This window comes from Curcuma longa, chromosome 3, assembly GCF_044706935.1.
Source record: "Curcuma longa cultivar G26 ecotype Majalengka, Jawa Barat chromosome 3, ITB_CL_G26_1.1, whole genome shotgun sequence".
NCBI lineage: Eukaryota > Viridiplantae > Streptophyta > Magnoliopsida > Zingiberales > Zingiberaceae > Curcuma > Curcuma longa.
In genome coordinates, this window is record NC_133863.1 from 13,734,988 (window position 1) to 13,754,734 (window position 19,747).

At 34.7% G+C, this 19,747-nt stretch overlaps 2 protein-coding genes across 2 annotated transcripts; one reads left to right on the forward strand and one right to left on the reverse strand.

The window, feature by feature from the left end:
• Nucleotides 1-881: 881 nt before the first annotated feature.
• LOC141825352 (sister-chromatid cohesion protein 3) lies at nt 882-16,536 on the forward strand. The gene is made up of 22 exons (XM_074712735.1): nt 882-1,034; nt 1,123-1,330; nt 3,669-3,781; nt 3,866-3,958; nt 4,160-4,323; nt 4,412-4,648; nt 4,730-4,874; nt 4,974-5,152; nt 5,240-5,385; nt 5,462-5,589; nt 5,699-5,872; nt 6,390-6,551; nt 6,634-6,834; nt 6,910-7,047; nt 7,116-7,313; nt 7,610-7,754; nt 7,838-7,941; nt 11,006-11,146; nt 12,241-12,494; nt 12,577-12,698; nt 15,643-15,906; nt 16,274-16,536. The coding sequence occupies exons 1-22, from the start codon at nt 993-995 to the stop codon at nt 16,285-16,287; spliced, it is 3,372 nt and encodes a 1,123-aa protein (XP_074568836.1). The 5' UTR covers nt 882-992; the 3' UTR covers nt 16,288-16,536.
• Nucleotides 16,537-17,187: 651 nt separating this feature from the next.
• LOC141823739 (receptor-like cytosolic serine/threonine-protein kinase RBK2) lies at nt 17,188-19,118 on the reverse strand. Its single transcript, XM_074710990.1, has 8 exons — nt 19,088-19,118; nt 18,667-19,017; nt 18,336-18,587; nt 18,085-18,239; nt 17,928-18,007; nt 17,696-17,828; nt 17,477-17,626; nt 17,188-17,403 (listed from the first exon to the last, which is right to left on the reverse strand). The coding sequence occupies exons 1-8, from the start codon at nt 19,116-19,118 to the stop codon at nt 17,221-17,223; spliced, it is 1,335 nt and encodes a 444-aa protein (XP_074567091.1). The 3' UTR covers nt 17,188-17,220.
• Between the last annotated feature and the right edge of the window lie 629 nt (nt 19,119-19,747).

A 19,747-nucleotide genomic window follows, 5' to 3' on the forward strand; every position in this document is an offset into this window, starting at 1 on the left:
TATTATTGATTTATTTATTAGGGCTTATTTATCTATGGATAAGTTTTATAAAAAATTTATATAAATATAATTTATAAATTTTATTTATGAATATTATTAATGAATAATTTATAATATTTATTTAAAAATATTAATAAGTCAAATAATATATATTTAAATTTATTTATTTAATTTAATAATTTATTTATTTATTTTAATTTAATTAAATATTAAATTTGTTTGTAAATATTTAATTCATTTATGAACATAAATGAGAGTAGATGACATCACTGTAAGAAAAAAAAAAAGGAGAGAGAGGCTTTAAATATAATAACTTTTTAAATAATTTGGTATAAGTCAAAATTCCATCTATTTTTTATCTTCAAATATCTTATTTCATTTTTCGCCTTTTTTCTTTATAATCATATTAAATTCAACAAATAATTTTTTAACAGTAAATATAAATTTATTAACTAAATTGAATTATAGTCCTACCAGTACTGACTAGATAATTTACCACTACATTAATTAATTGACTTGTTAAATATAATATTAGATTATAATATAAATAATATAGGACATTTAGATATTCATTGAAATACTACATATTTAAGTAAAAAATGATAGGGTGTTGAGTACCATAATTTATATAGAGAAAATTTTTATCGTCCATTAGGATAAATCAAAAATTTATAAATAATTCAATATATAAATTTATAATTTATAATATCAATAAATTTTCATCACCAGGGTAAAGATGTCCATATATAATAATATAAAAATAATTCAATGTTTTTAATATGATTTAAAATGTAAATTGATTTTTACGATAATATCTATCAACTTTACTATAGTTATATATTGACCCACCCTCAAGAACAAGAAATGCCGACCCCGCTTCCCTCTTTTCGTTTCCTCAAGAATTGTAGGGCTTTTCTTCTAACACTTCCTCTTCCGCTTCAAATTTCCGCTTTACTAGGGATTTCGACTCCGATCCACCTGCTGGACAGTCCATGGAGCACGCCGCCGTGGTCTCCGAAGCACCAGTTCGCCGGGTTCTTCCCCGAACTCTTCTCGTGATCTTCTTTTCTTGCTTCTTGAACCTAATCCTTGCTTTCTACTGTCTGACTTCACTTTGTGCAGAAGAGGGGCAGGCCGCCCAAGAATGCGAGTAAAGCGGGGGCAAGCAAACCCAGCGTCTCCGCCGAGGGGAAGGTGGACCGCAGCCCTACTAACGAAGAGCAAGGATCCGGGGATGGCTCCTATGACGCTTTCGACGATCACGCCCCGAAGGCTAAGAGGAGAGCGGCAATTCGGGCTGCCGGGTGGAAGGAAGATCAGAGCTTGATCGGTTTGTACGCTTGATTCTTGTTACATTGGTAAATTATTGTTTGAAAGCTCTTGGATTTGGCACCGTTTCTTGTATGCTCTCCAATTTGAAGAAGTCCGCCAGGTGTATAACAACTAAATATCCATTGCTCGAGTAGTTGATTTCTTAGATATGAGAAGTCAGCCCCTTCTTATTCCTGCTCTATTTTCATGTCAATCATGATAAGGTCGTTATTGGGAATTCTGGCTGTAGGGCGTGCTGTTCACTTTCTTTATGCTGATAACTGCCCTCACTACAATCCCTATGACTGCCAAGTTGTTCAATCTTACTTACATGTCCATGCTCATTCTTTGCTTGTAGTTTTTCAAGAATTTCTATGACCTAAAAGATGCATATAATTTAACTTATTATGCTTTGCTCAAGAACTTGTAATTGGTGTTCTTTGTTAAGATTATAAGTTCCTAGTAGATTAACTCGAGGTGGGTGTGTAACAAACAAATTTGCATTCAAGCAGATCTAATCCTATACATGGTGAGGTGCTTAGAAAGAATTGATAGAGCTAAAATTAGTCTTCATATATCGTTGGTTAGAGGCGATTTTAGGCTGTAACTTGAACTGTGACTCTTAATAAGTATGTGAAGCCTTAATGGAGAGATGTAACCTATGAAGAGAATTTTAGACTTTGATGTTGTAGGTTTACGAGCATTTTCTTTTCAAAAAAAAGAAGTGAAATGTAAATTAAAAAGAGGATAACTTTTGGCAAAACTGGTCATGTAACAAATGAGTAAAACTGATCAATTTAGCAATTTGATAAAAAAATTTCTACACAGCACTGTAGCAATGTTGGGCAAATGGTCAGTTGTTACATTTGGTCATTCTAAAAGCATGAATTGACTTCAATGACTTCTGAGTGGATTTATCTATTCAGATTCAAAATTTAAAAAGAGAATGAGTGACCAAAACTGCCGCATAGGCAGATTTTAAGTGTTAGTCATTTTTTTTTTTGAATTTTAATAGATACACAATAAGAGACCGCTGGAATTCACCCATTTTTTCAAAGTGGCTAAACGATTAAAAAAATGATAATTTGACTCTTTTTAAAAAAAAACTTCTACATGAACATCTTCACTTTAAATTTTAAATCTAAATAGATGGAGGATCCACTCTAGGAAGCCATTGGAGTGTATCCATGTCTCCACAGTAACCAAACGATTAAAAAATGTTCGTGTAATAGCTTTGTCCAAAATTGCTACATGGATTTTTTTTCCTTAAATTTTGAATATAGTAAGATAAATGCACTCTAAAATGCCATTGGATATCTCTTATGCTTTTAAAGTGGCTATATGGTAGTTTTCCCCACCCTAAATTGCTTATATGGTCATTTACTTATTAAACATTTAATCTGAATAGATAGATTCACTTTGAGAATTTAATCTAAATAAATGGATCCATTATAGAAGGCTATTGCATTCCACTCATGTTTTCAAAGTGACCAACGATTTAAACATGAACTATATGGTCCTAGATGACCAAATTATCCCATTTTTTTAAATTTGCATTTTACTTTTTTTTTTTTGAAAAAAAATTAGTTTCCTCCTAAACTTACATTATTCACATCATAGCTATCTTTATTGTTTTAAATTTTAATTTTTTAATTTATAATTAAAAATATATATATTTTGTAGTAATTTCTAAAAATCTATAACTTGTAAAGTAAGTTTTTAAAAATTTATGGTAGAATTTATTGCATTTTGTCTATTTTTCTTAAAACTTCTAATGAAAACTACTTTATCAGTTTTGCTTAGGTGCACTAGACCAATTGCAGGCCTTTTTTTTATAAAATTTTTAAGAAAGGTAAATTTAACAGAATGCACTAGTTTGGACACCCTTTTGATGAATAAAAAAAAAGGTGTCCCTTTGATAATTCAATAAAAATTGGTTGCCATTTTGATTTTTGCCCATTTTTAAACATTGGAGGCAGAGTGAGAAGACATGAGAAGATGGTGGTGTCCGGAAGGAATAGGAGCTAATTAGGGATAAAGGGGAAGATGAGATATGAGGGAGGGGGTGGATGGATGGAGAAAACAAAATAGAAGTGAAGATGTGGTCAGTAGTGATGGTAGGGAAACAAAGATCAAGGATTAGGTTTATTTCTCTCTAATTTGAAATTGAACTGAGTCAGTTTATTTTTTTGGTTTGAGGGATGATACAATTCCATATTTTGAAATGATCTTATAAGGGTTTGAATTCTTGGTCAAAGTTTTGTGTTTAGTGAAAATCCTTTTGTGTGGACTTCACTTTACACTGGAATGCTCCTAACGTTAGCTAATATTTTAAATTTATTGGTGTTTTCACACAGATGTCATCAAGCATAATGGAAGAGTGATTCACCATGCCGTCAAAAAGTGGATTGAGTGCTATGAATTGGATCCAAAATCTGCAACAATTGAAATTTTGATGTTGCTCTTTGAGGTAACATTCGAGCAATTAATGCCTTTGGATATTATATTTATTGCATACATTGTGAATTTGATGAAAGTTATTGTTGATGGACAGGTCTGTGGAGCCAAATATAAACTAGAAGTGGCTTCCTTTGAGGAGACTAATGTGGATGATGTTGTGGTTTCACTTGTGGAGTTAGCTAAAAATGTATTTTCTTATGACTTACATGAAATAAATTTGTGCTGAACCATTGAAAGTTCTTCCTTTGTATCTTGGTTTATTTAAACAAATTTTAACTCCAATTTATGGTTTTGTGTACTCATGGATCCATCCCAACCAGTAGTTACTTGATGACTTTAGTAGTTTAGTGCTTGCATTGCCTATCTTTAACATTCCAAACTATTGCAGGGTGAAATAGAAGACAATTTCAACTCAAAGCAAAAGGAGCTTAAGAACTTCAAAGAAAATCTTGCATCATTCTGGGACAACTTGGTTCTTGAATGTCAAAATGGGCCGTTATTTGATAAATTTTTGTTTGAGAAATGCATGGATTATGTAATTGCACTGTCATGGTATGCTTTTTCTTTCTCTCTCTTTTTGTTTGCATGTTTTTCCACCTGAAAAGGAAATTATGTTAGGGAATAATGTTGTGCACTTCAGTACTCCTCCTAGGGTTTATCGGCACGTGGCTTCGCTGGTTGGTCTTCAGTTGGTTACATCCTTAATAAATGTTGCTAAAATGCTTTCTGGACAACGTGAGACCACTCAAAGACAATTAAATACTGAAAAAAAGAAGAACAATGATGGACCACGTCTGGATTCCCTCAACAAAAGGTTATCTCAGACACATGAAAAGATAACTACCATAGAGGAGATGATGCGCAAAATATTTAAAGGGTACTTGAATTGCATATTTTTCTTTGATTTCACTAGAATGCACCAACTTTGTTATCATTGCATTTTTCTTGTCTTTTGTAGGCTATTCATGCACAGGTATCGAGATGTCGATCCAGAGATAAGAATGTCTTGCATCAGTTCTCTCGGTAACTGGATACTATTGTATCCATCACTTTTCTTGCAAGATCTATACTTGAAATATCTTGGTTGGACACTGAATGACAAGGTAAGTCCCTTTTGTATGTATCTTGAGTATTGCTTTCTTTGCCTTTCAACTGCTATTTTCCTGCCAAAAGCACTAATGTATTTCTTGTTGCTTTGGAAGAGTCCTGGAGTCAGAAAAGCTTCAATAATTGCACTACAAAATCTATACGAGGTGGATGATAATGTGCCATCACTTGGTCTTTTTACTGAAAGATTTTGCAGCCGTATGATTGAGCTTGCTGATGATATTGATATTTCAGTGTCTGTATCAGCCATAGGTCTTTTGAAACAACTACTAAGGTAATGGTTTTTAACCTACCCTTTTGGTTCATTTGATGTTTATGCCATGGATGTATTACTAAAACTTTGTGCTGCTTGGTTTTGCAGACATCAGCTTCTAACAGATGATGAATTAGGTCCTTTGTATGATCTGCTTATTGATGAACCACCTTTAATCAGGCATGCAATTGGAGAATTAGTATATGATCATTTGATTGCTCAGAAAATCAAAAGTTCCCATTCTGGACGTAAAGGTATCCTGCTGCTATCTGTTGTACTATCGAATATTAAATTTGACATGCAAGCTTGTTAATCATTACCTATATCTAGATGGAGAGGATGAATCCTCTGAGGTTCACCTGGGACGCATGTTACAAATTCTTCGGGAATTTCCTGACGATCCAATGTTAAGTACCTATGTTATTGATGATGTTTGGGATAACATGAAGGCCATGAAGGTATTTCGTTTTTCCTTGTATTTCATTGAAAATAAATTTCTATAGGAAATCCTGTTGGTTTTGTCAATTGTGTTCTGGTGTTATATTGTTTTAAGATGCTTTGTTACAGGATTGGAAGTGTATCATATCCATGCTTCTTGATGAGAATCCACAGATTGAATTGACTGATGTCGATGCAACTAACTTGGTTAGGCTGCTCTATGCTTCTGCTAGGAAAGCTGTTGGAGACAAGATAGTTCCTGCTGCTGATGGCCGAAAGCAGTATTGCACAAAAGTTCAGAAAGTATGGCCGAAGTTTCCTTGCGTGACAAACTTTAGTTGCCAAAAGTTGTTGAATCTTTTCTGTAGCTAATATAGTGGGCTTGGGATTGGCTAGTATTCAAAACTAAGTCTGTCTCTTTTGCTTCTTTGGTTTCAATTCTCTGTATAAGCTGACAAGTCATAACCATGGTATTTTAGTATAAGATAGAATTATCATTAAGAGCACATTTCCAATTTATATGCCACATAATTGGAAGTCTTTCTTTCTGTTCTTTAACCTCAATAAGATAGGGATGACTAAACTAATTCAGACAGCAGGTTCGTATGGACCATTATTGTTTTTTGGATGCCATACCTGATATTGCTTAGAGGGTTTTGTATGAGTTCAAATATGGTTTTGAGGCATGGGATCTTTAATTCTACTGTATTGTACTGTTGGAGACTAGGAGGATATGATTGGTATAGAAGTTATAGTCTTTCTACCTTAGGCACCTTTTGCCATCTACTCTTTTTGAAAATATGGGTCATATATGTTGCAGGAAGCATTTGAAAATAATAGACGGAAAATAACTACTGCCATGACGAAGAAATATCCTCAGCTGCTGCACAAGTATATAGCTGACAAAGCAAAGATTTCCCCTTTGGTTGAGATTATGGGACTTCTAAAACTTGAACTTTTCTCTCTACAAAGGCAGGAGCAGGTGAGATTTGTATTATTATGTACTTAAGTGCCTGATGCTTACCTGAGCTAAATAAGATAACTATGTCAATCTGTTCTATCAGAATTTTAAGGCAATTCTGGAACTTATTGTGGATGCATTTTTTAAGCACGGGGAGAAAGACACATTGAGATCTTGTATCCGTGTGATAACATTTTGTTCAACAGATAGTCCAGCTGATCTTCAAGATTATGCACAGAATAAGCTGAAAGATCTGGAGAATGATCTAATAATTAAATTAAAGGCTGCTATTAAGGAAGTTGAGGTATGGATAATGTTTACTTGACTCTTGTAATCTTGTAAGTTTGATTAGTGAAGTATGGCAATTAAACCTTTGTAGATGGGAGGTGATGAATACTCACTTTTGGTCAATTTGAAGCGGCTTAATGAGTTTCAACTGACTAAATTTGTGCCTGTTGATAGCTTATATGGAGATATGAGTAGCATTCTCAAGCTTTTGAGAGACATCGACAATGAGGCATGTAAACACCTTGAAAAATGCTTTATATTATATGCTTTTGATGATGAACTTTGTTGACCTATCAGGTAAAGTGTTTTCTGCTTCTCAACATGTACCTCCATGTAGCCTGGTCTCTGACGTTCATTGATGCTGAAAGTCCTGAGTCATCTATTAATGCATTATTATCTAAGAGAGATGCACTGCTTGAACAACTAGAATGCTTCATAAATGATCTGCCTAATGCTCCACAGGAGGGTAGGATTGGAAATATACTGTCATACAGAGTAAGTTTTTCATTTCTGTGAAAGTTGTTCTCATTGACTTTGTTGCATTTGTTATTTCCATAAGCCTAAATCTCACATTCCAAGCTGAAAACTTCCCTCAAGTTTTTGGATTAAGTAATTGCCAACTGCTTTTCTTTTGGAATAGATGTGTACCATACTTGCATATCCATGGTTGCTTTCATTGACTTTGTTGCATTTGTTGTTTACCATAGCATTAAATCTCACTTTCCAAGCTGAACTTCCCCCTCTTATGTCTCTGGATTAAGTAATTGCGAACTGCCTTTCTTGTGGAATAGGTGTGTGTCATACTTGCAGACCTATGGTGCTTATTTGAAAATTCTAGATTTTCTTCTACTAAACTGCATCGATTAGGATATCACCCAGATATATCCTCAGTTGAAAAGTTTTGGAAACTTTCTCAGCAATTGCTTAGCATTTCAGGTTTGATTCACTCGAGTTAAAATGTTGCACTTTAGATAACTTCTGTATGGATAACTCTTTGAACTCAGTTTTATAATTTACAGATGAGACCGAAGAAGAGGATTCAAACGAAGAATACATTGAGGATACAAACAGGGATGTGGTTATGATTGCCGCTGCTAAGTTGGTCATACATAGAGTTACTAAGGTACTACCTTTTGGTTGATCATTGTCCATTTTTCAAATGGTTGTATGACTAAAATTGCTTCCCAGTGCTTTGTTAGTGCTAAAAATGAACTAAGAGTATGAAAGGGAAGCTGATAATTACTTTTAATCAAAAGATACAATTTAAAGTGCAGAATCATACAATTAAAACTCATCAAGCTGTAAATATCATCTTGGTGTTTTGTCTAGTTCAGGTACACTAAAAGACATTTCATCACTTAAATTCTTATATTACTTGTAGTTTTGGCTCTTAACTGGAGTGCTAATCAAATTTAAAAGGATTTTTTTTCTCGTGGATGAAGATGACAACAAGATATTTTAATTTTATTTTGACAATTTTCAACCTGCAAAACAATGTTGTTACTAATACAAATATTAGTTTAAATGAAAACAGATTTGACATAGATATGCTTTCTGAATGTAGAATACATGTCTATATGGTGAAATTCTTTTTTTCTTATAGCTAGTGAGGTCCCACTTCCTATAAAGGAAACAAGTAGAAATAATTAACAATTTTTTTAAACCAAAAAAAGGAATAAATAGAAAGGAAAAATAAAATATTACAGTTTGTTTATCGAAACTAGGATGATATGAGATATAATGTAAACACTTGACAATGAGAACATTTTAAGCAATGTGGTTGAAATTGTTTTATGAATTTATAACATATCGCTCTCAAATATTAATAAAAATGATTTATAATATTCATTTACACTTATATTTGAAATCAAATAAGTACCAGAACCCTATCTGCAGGACACAATACAATACTGAAATTCTATTTCCCGGTTAGACATTGAAACTCTAATGCGGTTTGGAATTTTAAACCTTGGGTTATCTAATAATTTCTAATTGAACTTGCTCCAGGGGTAAATATTATGGATTACAAAAAACAACTAAAGTATTTGACGAGTTAATTGTGTACATATTTTCTATCTTGAATCAAAATTGAATAATCAACAAATATGAAATTCAGTGAAACAAAGAGACTTATTTTTTTGTTGAATGAGAATTTTATGAAAGAATATTTTGTGTTGAATGAGAATTATATGAAATGCTAAATAAAAAAGTAATGGTATAGGAAAAAGGAGGCTATTGTAGAGAATAGATGTCTTTATGGTTATCGGAATATGTTCTATGTTTCATGGTTGAGTAATAACCATGGTTCAAGAAAATACCTTGGAATGTTGAATTGAAGATCATGAGATTCTCAATTCTGTACTTACACAGTTTGTGCAGGGCCCCTATCAATCAAATTCCTCTTTTAGCCTTGCTAACTTCTTGTTGCACATAAAGGTTTCTTTCAAGAAAACTCAAATTTGTGTATAAATATATATCAATATCCTTTCCTCTTAATTATAATTTCAGTGAAAATAGAATACTTTCTAATCTTATGTTATTCAGTGCTATGATGGCTTTGAAATTTACTCCAATGTTTTAACTGTTGCCTTTTTGCAGCAAGATTTTTTGTTGTTGTTCAGTTGAACGTATACTCTATTTGTGGTTCTGTTGAAGAATGATTTTTGACTTTTCAGCAGTAAAGATATGTAAACTGCAGAATAAATACACACTAGTATTAAATCTTCGGACTCCTCTGGGCTAGCACTAGTTAGGCCTTTTTTGAGTTTACACTAATTTGAATATTTAGGAAGTTTTGCCTTTACTTAGGAGTAAATTCATACATTCCCTATTTGTCCTTTTATTTTTTGCTACAGTTTAATTTAGCTTGTATTGAAGACCGGTTTACTGTTTTATCCTTTTTTTTTTGTTGCAAATATGATGATTTTTAACATCTGAAGTAGGAGTGTTCTCTAATATAATTATTATTTGAACATTGCTATCATTTGTTTAGTCTGACCATGACCCAAAATATTTCATAATTGTTCATTCATCTATTCTATAATCCGCCTTCATTAATGTACAACACTCCAGGTCGGGCTAACTAGGGTATTGCTCATACATTTCAGGCTTGACCATCTAGATCCATAGTTCAACATTAAACTATTTCATTTTGGTTTCTATTTGATCTTGTGCCAATTTTTCGTGTGTATCTATAATTGTCATTTACAGACTACCTATAACTACTCAAGAACTCGTTTACAAAACAATAGTGTCCTGTAAATAGCTTTAAAAGCCATTGATTCCCAGTATAATATCTCAAATAAATTCTCTTTTGCAACCCAATGCTTCTTCTTCATTTCTTTCCTGCTGATTGTCACCCTCTTGAAGAAATTGTGACTTTGGAATTGATGAATCATATATGGATAGATGAACAAAGAGGTGGAAAGGGTTTTGATTGATGGTTGTAGGAAAAGATAGGTGGATAATAATAAATCTATAAATAAAAAAATTTACATAGACCCTTAAGTGTATGGGTGGTATTAGTCTTGATTCTTTCCCCATTTTGACCACAGAAGCTATTACCTTTTCTTCTCAGGTGGAAACAAATTGGAAGAGTGCATTTGGTTGCTTGTCTTCCTTTCTCAATGAATGTATAAATGTGAAAAAAATTGAGATTGGAAAAATCTAAAAAACATGTAGTTGAATCGGTCAAATAGGAACATAGGTTATTGGTTAGCTGATATGTTTATGCTAATATTCAATGATGGGCGCGAACATATACTCTGCTTTATTTACTTATCCTTTCCCTCATTAATTTTTTTTAATTGCATTTACTTCCTCAATTTTTCTTGCATTTCGTCTTCCCTTCAGTTTAACCAACCATCACATGTAGCCAACTTATTAAAGTTTCAAACTGTAGTCTCACTATTATGAAATCTTAGTTTGAATGTATTTTCAAAAGTAGCTATAATTTGAGCATACTTTTTATAGCGCCACTTAAAACTAAATTGTTGCTAAATTTGGACAAGGTTTTTTCTGATATGAAAATTTTGGGACTGTAGTCTCACTATTATGAAATCTTAGTTTGATTGTATTTTCAAAAGTAGCTATAATTTGAGCATACTTTTTATAGTGATACTTAAAACTAAATCTTTACTAAATTTGGACAAGCAATTTTCTGATATGAAATTTCATGTTTATTGCAGGACTATCTTGCGGCTGAGATTATTTCACATTTTGTGATGCATGGAGCAAACATCACAAATATAGTCAAGAATTTCATTACTTCTCTAAGAAAAACTGCAAAAGAAGAGATGCCTTCTATATTTTTTGAGGCACTGAAAAAAGTAACTATTTATCTTGCTAATTCTTTGTTATAATTAAGCTTATCTTGTGGTATTCCTAAGGTCACTTTGTAATTAGTGTATCTGCTCGTCATTATCTGTTATTAAGGTCACTGATAATTTAATATACTTATACTATCACTTATAGCTTTAGACGTGCACCTATTTAACAAGATACAACAAAAAACTGAGTCCTGACTATCTTGGTTGGACTATTGTAGTTCAACCACCATTAGACTATATGACATCATCATTACTAATATGTTAATTAGAGTTTCTTGGTCTATATATCTTACATCTTCAATTCTAATTTATTCAAATAATGTAAGAATAAAATATGTTCATTTTCGAAACATGTCTACCATCTGTTACTGATGTGATGCGTTAATAGTTTAATTACTTGTTTAATGAATGATCATTTTCCTACTGAATTTCTGTTTCTGTGTACATAATATATGATCCCTCTTTTTCCCACTGACAATGCGGAGAAATCTCTTTGATAATGTGTGTCAGAAATTCATAATCCTTAATAGGAGCTCCCAGAAACTGAAAACTTAGAAACCAAATTGAAATTTTGTTTTTTCAGTTTGAAATGTTTTAAGCAAATACCTTTAGTGAAGTGTTAGTTTATTAACCTAAAAACCGACCAAATATATATACATGCAATGGTAGATGGGATATGCCATAAGATATCTCTATGTATGATTAGTGCCGAGAACATGCTATCCTAACAAGTTAACATTAGTGGGCATGTACAGGTATGTAATTTATAGATGAATGATTCGACATAATATTTGTAAATTAAAAAATAAAACAAATACTAAGATTATTTTTTAAATTATTTATTTTATCTAATTATAACCAAAAAGCGTCATTTTGGTCTTTGTTCCAGATAATTTTGGTTTGGTTTGAAAATAAAAAACCAGAATTTCCATTTTTGGTTTGGAAGTGTGCTTCATACTTTCCAACCCTATCCTACTTTGCACAGACACGTTTTGTTTAGTATTTTCTGAACTAGACTACCAAAGGCATTTAATGGAGGAGTGTTGTTGGTTCCTTACCCAAACCATTTTGTGGTCCTTTTGTTTTGTTATTAGACATATCAAAGGAGGCAAGCATCGGGTAATGAGTCATTTGCAAGCAACACATACTCGGATTGTAAGGATCTTTCTTCTCGACTCTCAGCAACATTTGGTGGTGCAGCACGAAATAAACATAAGTGGGAGATTTTGAATATCATTAAGGATGGTATTTCATATGCTTTTTCTGATGCTCCGAGACACTTGTCATTTCTAGAGGTTGCTGTTCTACCATTTGCCACAAAACTTCCCATATCTGATCTTCTAGAAATGTAAGATATGTTTTTTTTTGCGATATTTTGTAAGCATTGCACTTGTGAAAATATCTGTTTCCTCAATTTTGTTTTCAAACAGACTGAAAGATGTGCAAAAGAGATCAGAGAAGGTCAACATAAATGAAGATCCTAGTGGGTGGCGGCCTTATTCTGTGTTTGTCGAGCACTTACAGGAAAGATGTGCGAAAAATGATCTGCAAGGTGCTGGTTAAAATTTCAATTTTGGATAAACATGTTTTATTATAGATGAAAATGGTTCTATTTTCCTCTACTTAGCTTTTGATATAAGAATATAGCAATTAGTGCTATGCCATAGCAACTGGTGCGTAGTCTGTGTTTTTTCCCCACTGTATAAACAATGGTGAAAAGGGCTACAATTAGAAATACTTAGAGGGAGCAGGATGGCATGCTTGGTAAACTATATTGGGAAAACAAATTTTATATTTGAAGTGTTTGGCAAAGCTATGGTAAAGAGTGGAATGAAAAAGAAAATGATTAGAGTGCATAATTTGATACAAGGATAGTTGAGTATATAATACTTTATCATGCCCCAAGGGAATTTCTACTTTAGGTCAGAGTTTGGCCTCTATCCGTATACGTTATAGTAATTTTAAATCACATTTTTGTCTAGAAATTTAGCAAAACGTTTTTATTGCCTTGATGTGAGAATCTTGTTGGACTATTTATACAGATAAGTTATACGAAACAAAGCATAGCAGAGCTTAAAATTCAATGTTTCAATTGTATTTACAGCCTAAAAAAAAATTTAACTTGGCAAACTGATAAAATTAGTACAATTATTGAAATTAAATATAGAAATACAACCTGAGATAAAAACATAACTAAAAACTGACATAAGGGAAGCCTTTAAATTGTCAGTGTGTAAAAGGCCTTCTAATACTTAGTGACACCTCTAACCACTTCTAATCTACTACCTGCAAATCTAGAGGCAATATTAAGGATTTTAATGTAAATTTATATTGCATGTAAGTTCCATAAATATGGAATGATATGCTTGAATAGCTAAATGAGACAACAAATTATTGATAGTTATTGTTTAGAATGTAATTATGATAACTCAAACAAGTATACAACCAGCAATAGCAGAGTGATTTTATGAAATAGGTAAACTGATGTAATAAATGCAACTAAAGCAATAAATAATGCAAATGACAAGAAGTACAAGTATGCTACTAAACACCACAACCTAACCTTATTTGAACAATTTCTTCACAGATACACATTCGGCAAAGAGTGGTGTTTGATGCTTTTTCAAGCATGAGTATGATTGCCATTTAACATAGGCTTTATTCAATCCTTACTCCAAAGTCCAAATGCTTAGATACATCATCATTGGACAACTTGCAATTCAACATAAAAGTGATGAGTCCAATGCCTGCATAATCAGTCATTTTCACCTGACAACATGAACAATACTTGAATGGATATGACAAATCATAATTGATTTATGCTTGGTATATTAATACACTTCAACAATTATGCATGTGACAACCCCAAATCAACATTCCATTATAAAACAATCTGAATAGCAAGGAATATGATTGATAACCAGCAATAGTTTATGAGGAGGAATAAATTATCTTGCTCAACCCTCTATCCTCTATCCTACCCGCCCAATCACTCAATTTCTTTTAGGTTTAGACTCACCTCCACTGACCCAAATTGATCTAGAATCTTATAAATTGTCAATATTGCACTTGGATTAGACTTGGACAACAACATGGTTGGACCTCTAGATTCCTCTGCCAACTCCATTGATCCAATCACTACTCAATAATTGTTCCTATTTTCTTATCATCCATCCTACATAACCTATAATGATTGGCCCATATGAGATAACCGACCACTGATCTTGTTAGGCACAATTACTTATACAAAATTCATAAAGTTAATAATAATGCAATCATAAGTTTAGTCAAATATCAAAGGGCTATCTTTATTTTCAAACTTATATATTAGATAGTTCTCGAAGGAGAGCCTTGATGCAACGGTAAAGTTGCTACTGTGTGATCTAGAGGTCACAAGTTCGAGTCATGGAAACAACCTCTTGCAATGCAAGGTAAGACTGCATATAATGGACTCAATGTGGTTCGACCCTTACTCGGGATTCCACATTGGCGGGAGCTTCATGACCGAGCTACCCCCTTTAGGCAGTTCCTATATTGATTATTATCAAAGGAGATTCTTTGCTTGACTTATTGAAAGGCAAACCATTTCCCTTTTAGTAAGTTGAATTTAAAATCCATTTAATTTCTTGAATAACTCTAGACCTACTACAAGAGAATATTTATAGCTTAATTGAGCAAGGAGACCTTTCATCAGTGAAACTGGTTACTTGTGCTAATTTTGAGGCAAACATCTTTTTAACTCTCTGAATAGTCAATATTTTTAGAAGGTAAATATTCACATACATTTTCATCGAACTTGGGATGATTTTTTACCTCAAATTTGGAAAAGAGGAAATTTTCAATGAAATAGTTCACTTTTTAATATGTTAGGTTAAAGAGGCATATAATAAATATTTACAGATCATAGGGTGCCCTTTTGATAATAACCAACATGTGAGTGCCCTTTTGGTCATTATGAAGCTCCCTTGTGATTTTTTCCTTACTCCATTAGATATCTATGTGGGTCTAAAATAGGTTGTTACAGTCTCATACATAATGACCTTGACGTCATGTTAAAGGTCTATAGTGAAATTATTCATAATATTGAAGAATAATCTTTGTTAGAGAGAACACAGCAATTTGAAAACAACTGAGGTTGTTCGGAAACCTTGTCTGAGAGAACTAGCCAGAAGACTTCACTTTGAGTATGAATATTGTGTATAGCAGCATATGGCAGCAGTGGCTCTTTAGAAGATTTGGGAATTTATCTTCTAATCATAAAGCAAGTTGCAGCTTGCAATTTTAGCCTGTAACTGATTCAGCAGGCAAAAACTTTAATTGCTTGGTCACCCACTCTGAAGGGACCAACTAGTCAAACTCGCTTGAAGTTGATCAGCTACTTATTTGTTTGTTATTGATAACTAGGCTTTAATTTGGCTAATCAGCTGCATATATGTTGTAGCTTTTTTTTTCACTTATTGGTTGATGATGAGACTGAGGTTATAACTTGACTGCAGATGAGAAAGAGGGAAACCTTCCAAAGCGGAGAGGCCGTCCAAGAAAGGCAATGAATGTAGAAGGAAAGAGACTTTTTGATGGTCATGAATCAAGTGAAGATTCTATTAGTGATTCAGAGCAGGATGATCAGGATGAAGAGGAAGATGAAGAAGCTCAGCAGCCTCTGATACACACGTTTAGAGCTTCAGCTTCCAAATTGAGATCAATGAGAGTGGCACAGCCAGATAATAGTGCTCGCCAACCTGGATCTGGAAGAACCACAGGTACTGTTAGATTGTTAGGCTAGAACATTTTGCATACATATTTCAAGCTTAACACGAATTCTACAATGATGACGATATTGCAGATGAAAATGTATGAATTATTAGGCCTTGTTCTGGTAGTTGAAATTGCATAACAAAATGATCTCAGTTAATTACTCACAGGGTTTGTGACATAGGTTGGCCTGAATCATTCTCAACCCATGAGATTATGTGAATGACAAAACTTGACCTTTCAGTTTCAATTTTCATGGATATTGTGATTTTTCTTGGGCTGCTTCATGTGCACTAATTGGTTTAGTCGCATTCATTTTCCTTTATATAGCAAATCTTTACTTTTGTCCCTTTGATTCTTTCTGTTAATGTGCAGGTACGGATCACTAATCAACTTGATTTTCTGAAAGATTGACGTCAATTCTTGTAAAATATTCTATTAGGAACCTTAACCTTTACTGTTATTGTTCTTATTACATTTTAGAAATCTGTAAAGTAATTGAGGTAGCATGTAATATATTCTGGCGCTGGCATTTGCCCGCCTCCTGTTTTGTGTATGTATCTCTAGATGAGCCCTTTCTGGATTATGTACTTACTGTAATAGAACTCCCCGGTGCAGCCTGAATTCAAGCCTGAGAATTCTGTTTCATCATAAGAGAATCCTATAAAGACTAAAAATTCACTACAGCATGCATCTGACATGCAGAAATTGCACACAATCCACGCTGATAATTAATTCCAGGAGCATCTTGTATGCCTACTTTGTTCAAGAAGTTTATCTTCTCTAAAGAGTTTGATAGCCTTTTATTTCCATCAAATTCTGATTGTGCATAGACAAAGTTATAATGTGTAATGAGTTTGATTGCCCAGTACTGGGTGGGTTTGAATGGTTTGACAATTGATCATCTACATCATATTGCAAATAAGCATAATGGAAGGATTTGATCGATATAATATTGAAGTTTTTATTCAGTAAAACAGGATTTTCATGGTACTTTGGTAGGCTCCTGGAGGTTCATTTCATGGAATCAAATTGCAAAATTTGACCTATGTTTACATAAGCTGTTCACTTCTGTTCCAAATTTTAAAAAACATGCTTTGAGGTAGTCCTCTGTTCTAGACTTCACATAATTGTATTTGTACATTGTTCTATTTTGGTTTGTAAACTATTACTCACCCAGTCCTCATCCTTTTCCTCAGAAAAATTGGAAAAGATGCTGTGTTACACATAATTGTACATTGTTCTGGTCGATCCTACTTCTGAAACTTTCAAGATGTCGTCCCTACACTTGGAAGTTTAAGTTCATGCTGTTCGATGGAATGCTAATGGCTCTGGAAGTCGAAAGCTATCTGCTTGTGCCGGTTGATATCATTCAATTGCCTTGCCACAGTATAAAATTCCTCTGCGTTGTGCGTATCCTCAGAGTATGTCCTCCTTGCCATGCGATTTCGATACATGGGCATGTCCTCTGCTTGGCTGCCTTTGCCTGTCAACGTCCTTAAAACCTAAATAAGAGATCAGAGTTTGATCAGGCATTCACTCAATGAAGCCAACTAGTCGACTGATCAGACGCATAACCTGGCTCATTCGAGGCCGCATGACCGACGAATGCTGAATGCATAAACGTGCTGTGGTCACCATGTAAATCAACTGTATGGCGTCGTAAGAATCACCCAGAGAAGGATCTACCAGGTCCTTGATCTTATGGTCCTCGAGCATGGGCTTAGTCTGCAACAAACGGTCTTCTCAAATGCTAGCCTGCCATTAAGCATGGGTAGGAGGAGGAAGAAAACATACCCACGCCAGTAGACTTTGCTGCGCAGAAGTGACGGCCCTGCGTCCGGTGATGAGCTCGAGCAGCAGAATGCCGAAGGCAAACACGTCGGTCTTCTCATCGGCGACGCCATCCATGCACTCAGGAGCAAGGTATCTGCAGGTCCAACAAAGAAGACGATCGACACTAATTCACAGTTGAAAAAACCAAGTACACGACCACGAGAGAGTGGACGCATGATCGATGCTCACACACCCGAATGTGCCTTCGAAGTTCTGCAACGTGTGGTGCGTCTGCTTGTCAGGCAACCATTTCGAAAGCCCAAAGTCGGAAATCTGCATCAAAATCATCTCTCGGCTTGGATTTGGATTTGGATTCCACATTTGTGGTTTGCAAACACAGTCGATCATACCTGTGGTTCGAAGTCATCAGCAAGCAGAATATTAGCAGCTTTTATATCCCTATGAATGATGCGGCGTTGGCACCTCTGATGGAGGTACTCGAGTCCTCTGGCCGTTCCGATTGCGATCTTGTACCGTTTCTCCCAATCCAGTTTGCCTTCAGAACCTGAAGTTATTCATCAGCACACAATTCAGCTGAAGAATTGAATATTCTCTGCTGGTCTAGTCTAGAGAGCCATTGGTTTCCATTATAATTAATTACCATGGAGGACGTTCTCCAAGGATCCATGGGGCGACAGCACGAGCATAAGATACCAGCCGCCTTCGATGCTAAACCCGACCATCTTGGCGGTGTTCGGGTGGTTCAAATGGACAAGAACTCCCATTTCGGTTAGAAAATTGTGAGCTCTCTCGGCTGCCGTCCCTTTCGCCAACTTCTTGACTGCTACCAGCTGGCCGCTCTCTAGCCGCCCCCTGTAAATCTCAGAGTACCCTCCCTTCCCTATCAAGTTCTCTGCGTCGATCGGAAGATCAAACGCTCGTGAAGCACTGAAGATTAGACGATATTAATAATTGAAGTGGTCAGTAAGTACCAGTGCTGAAGTTGTCGGTCGCCATGTTGAGTTCAGCGATGCTGAAGCTCCTCCAAGAAGGCTTCAAGAAGCAGCAGTCGAGTTCGGACAAGTCGGGCACGGCGCCTCTTCTTCGAGTCCGGAGGGTCGAGAGGCACCTCGTCGGCTTGTGCTGCTTCCACAACCGGAAGAAACCCCGCCACAGAGAATTACTACTCCGCACCATTTGCGTCGACTCTGTGCAGGAAGTTCTGGACCTGGAGGTACTCTTGGAGCTGCCCAGCGACCGGATGGCTTCGAAGACTCCTCTCGGAGAGCAGCACAGCGTGACCCCTCCCTCGGCGTCCTTCTCCTGCTTCATGTACGTCAAAACTGAAACAGGAATCAGCGACGAGTATAAAAGAAACTGAAAACGGATTGCAATCCAATCTGAAAGATTTACCGTGGTCGCAGAGGGAGGCCGGCAATTCCATGGTCTGTCTTAATTTCCCGCGCTGGATGAACAGCTCCTCCAAGAGGTATGCTGCTGAAGGATTTGGACGTATGGCAACTGGCAGTTTATTTGCATGATCATGAAGGATCGATGCTTCTTAAGGTCCTCTGTTTTGAAGAAGAAGAAGAAGAAGAAGAAGACGAGGGCGCGAGGTTTGCTCTCCGCCAGTTTGAGCAAATGCAAGGAGAGGCTAAATTTGGATTGCTCGTGAGGTCCAAAATCATTTTTTATCTTTTTTTTATCCTTTTGCACTACTAAATTAAGGACTAAATTAAATTCAAAAGAGCTATCTCATTTGATAATTTTGACCATCTTTAGGTTTAATTCGTCATCCAAAGTTAGCCGAGATGATTGACCAAGCTGTGGCTCTGGAGATGGGTTAAGAGTTATGAGTTTAGTTTAAGTGAAAACAAATATTTATGGTTTATTTTTATTTTTTTTAAAAAAGGCCTTAGTTTCTGGAATATCCAAGAATTAGAGATGGACTAAGCACCAAAATAAAATTAACAAAAAAGAAAAAGAAAAAAAACACATTAATTTTTCTTGATGTCAAATTGTAGATTATAAAATGCCTATGTAATTTTTTTTATTGAATTAATAAAATTTAGG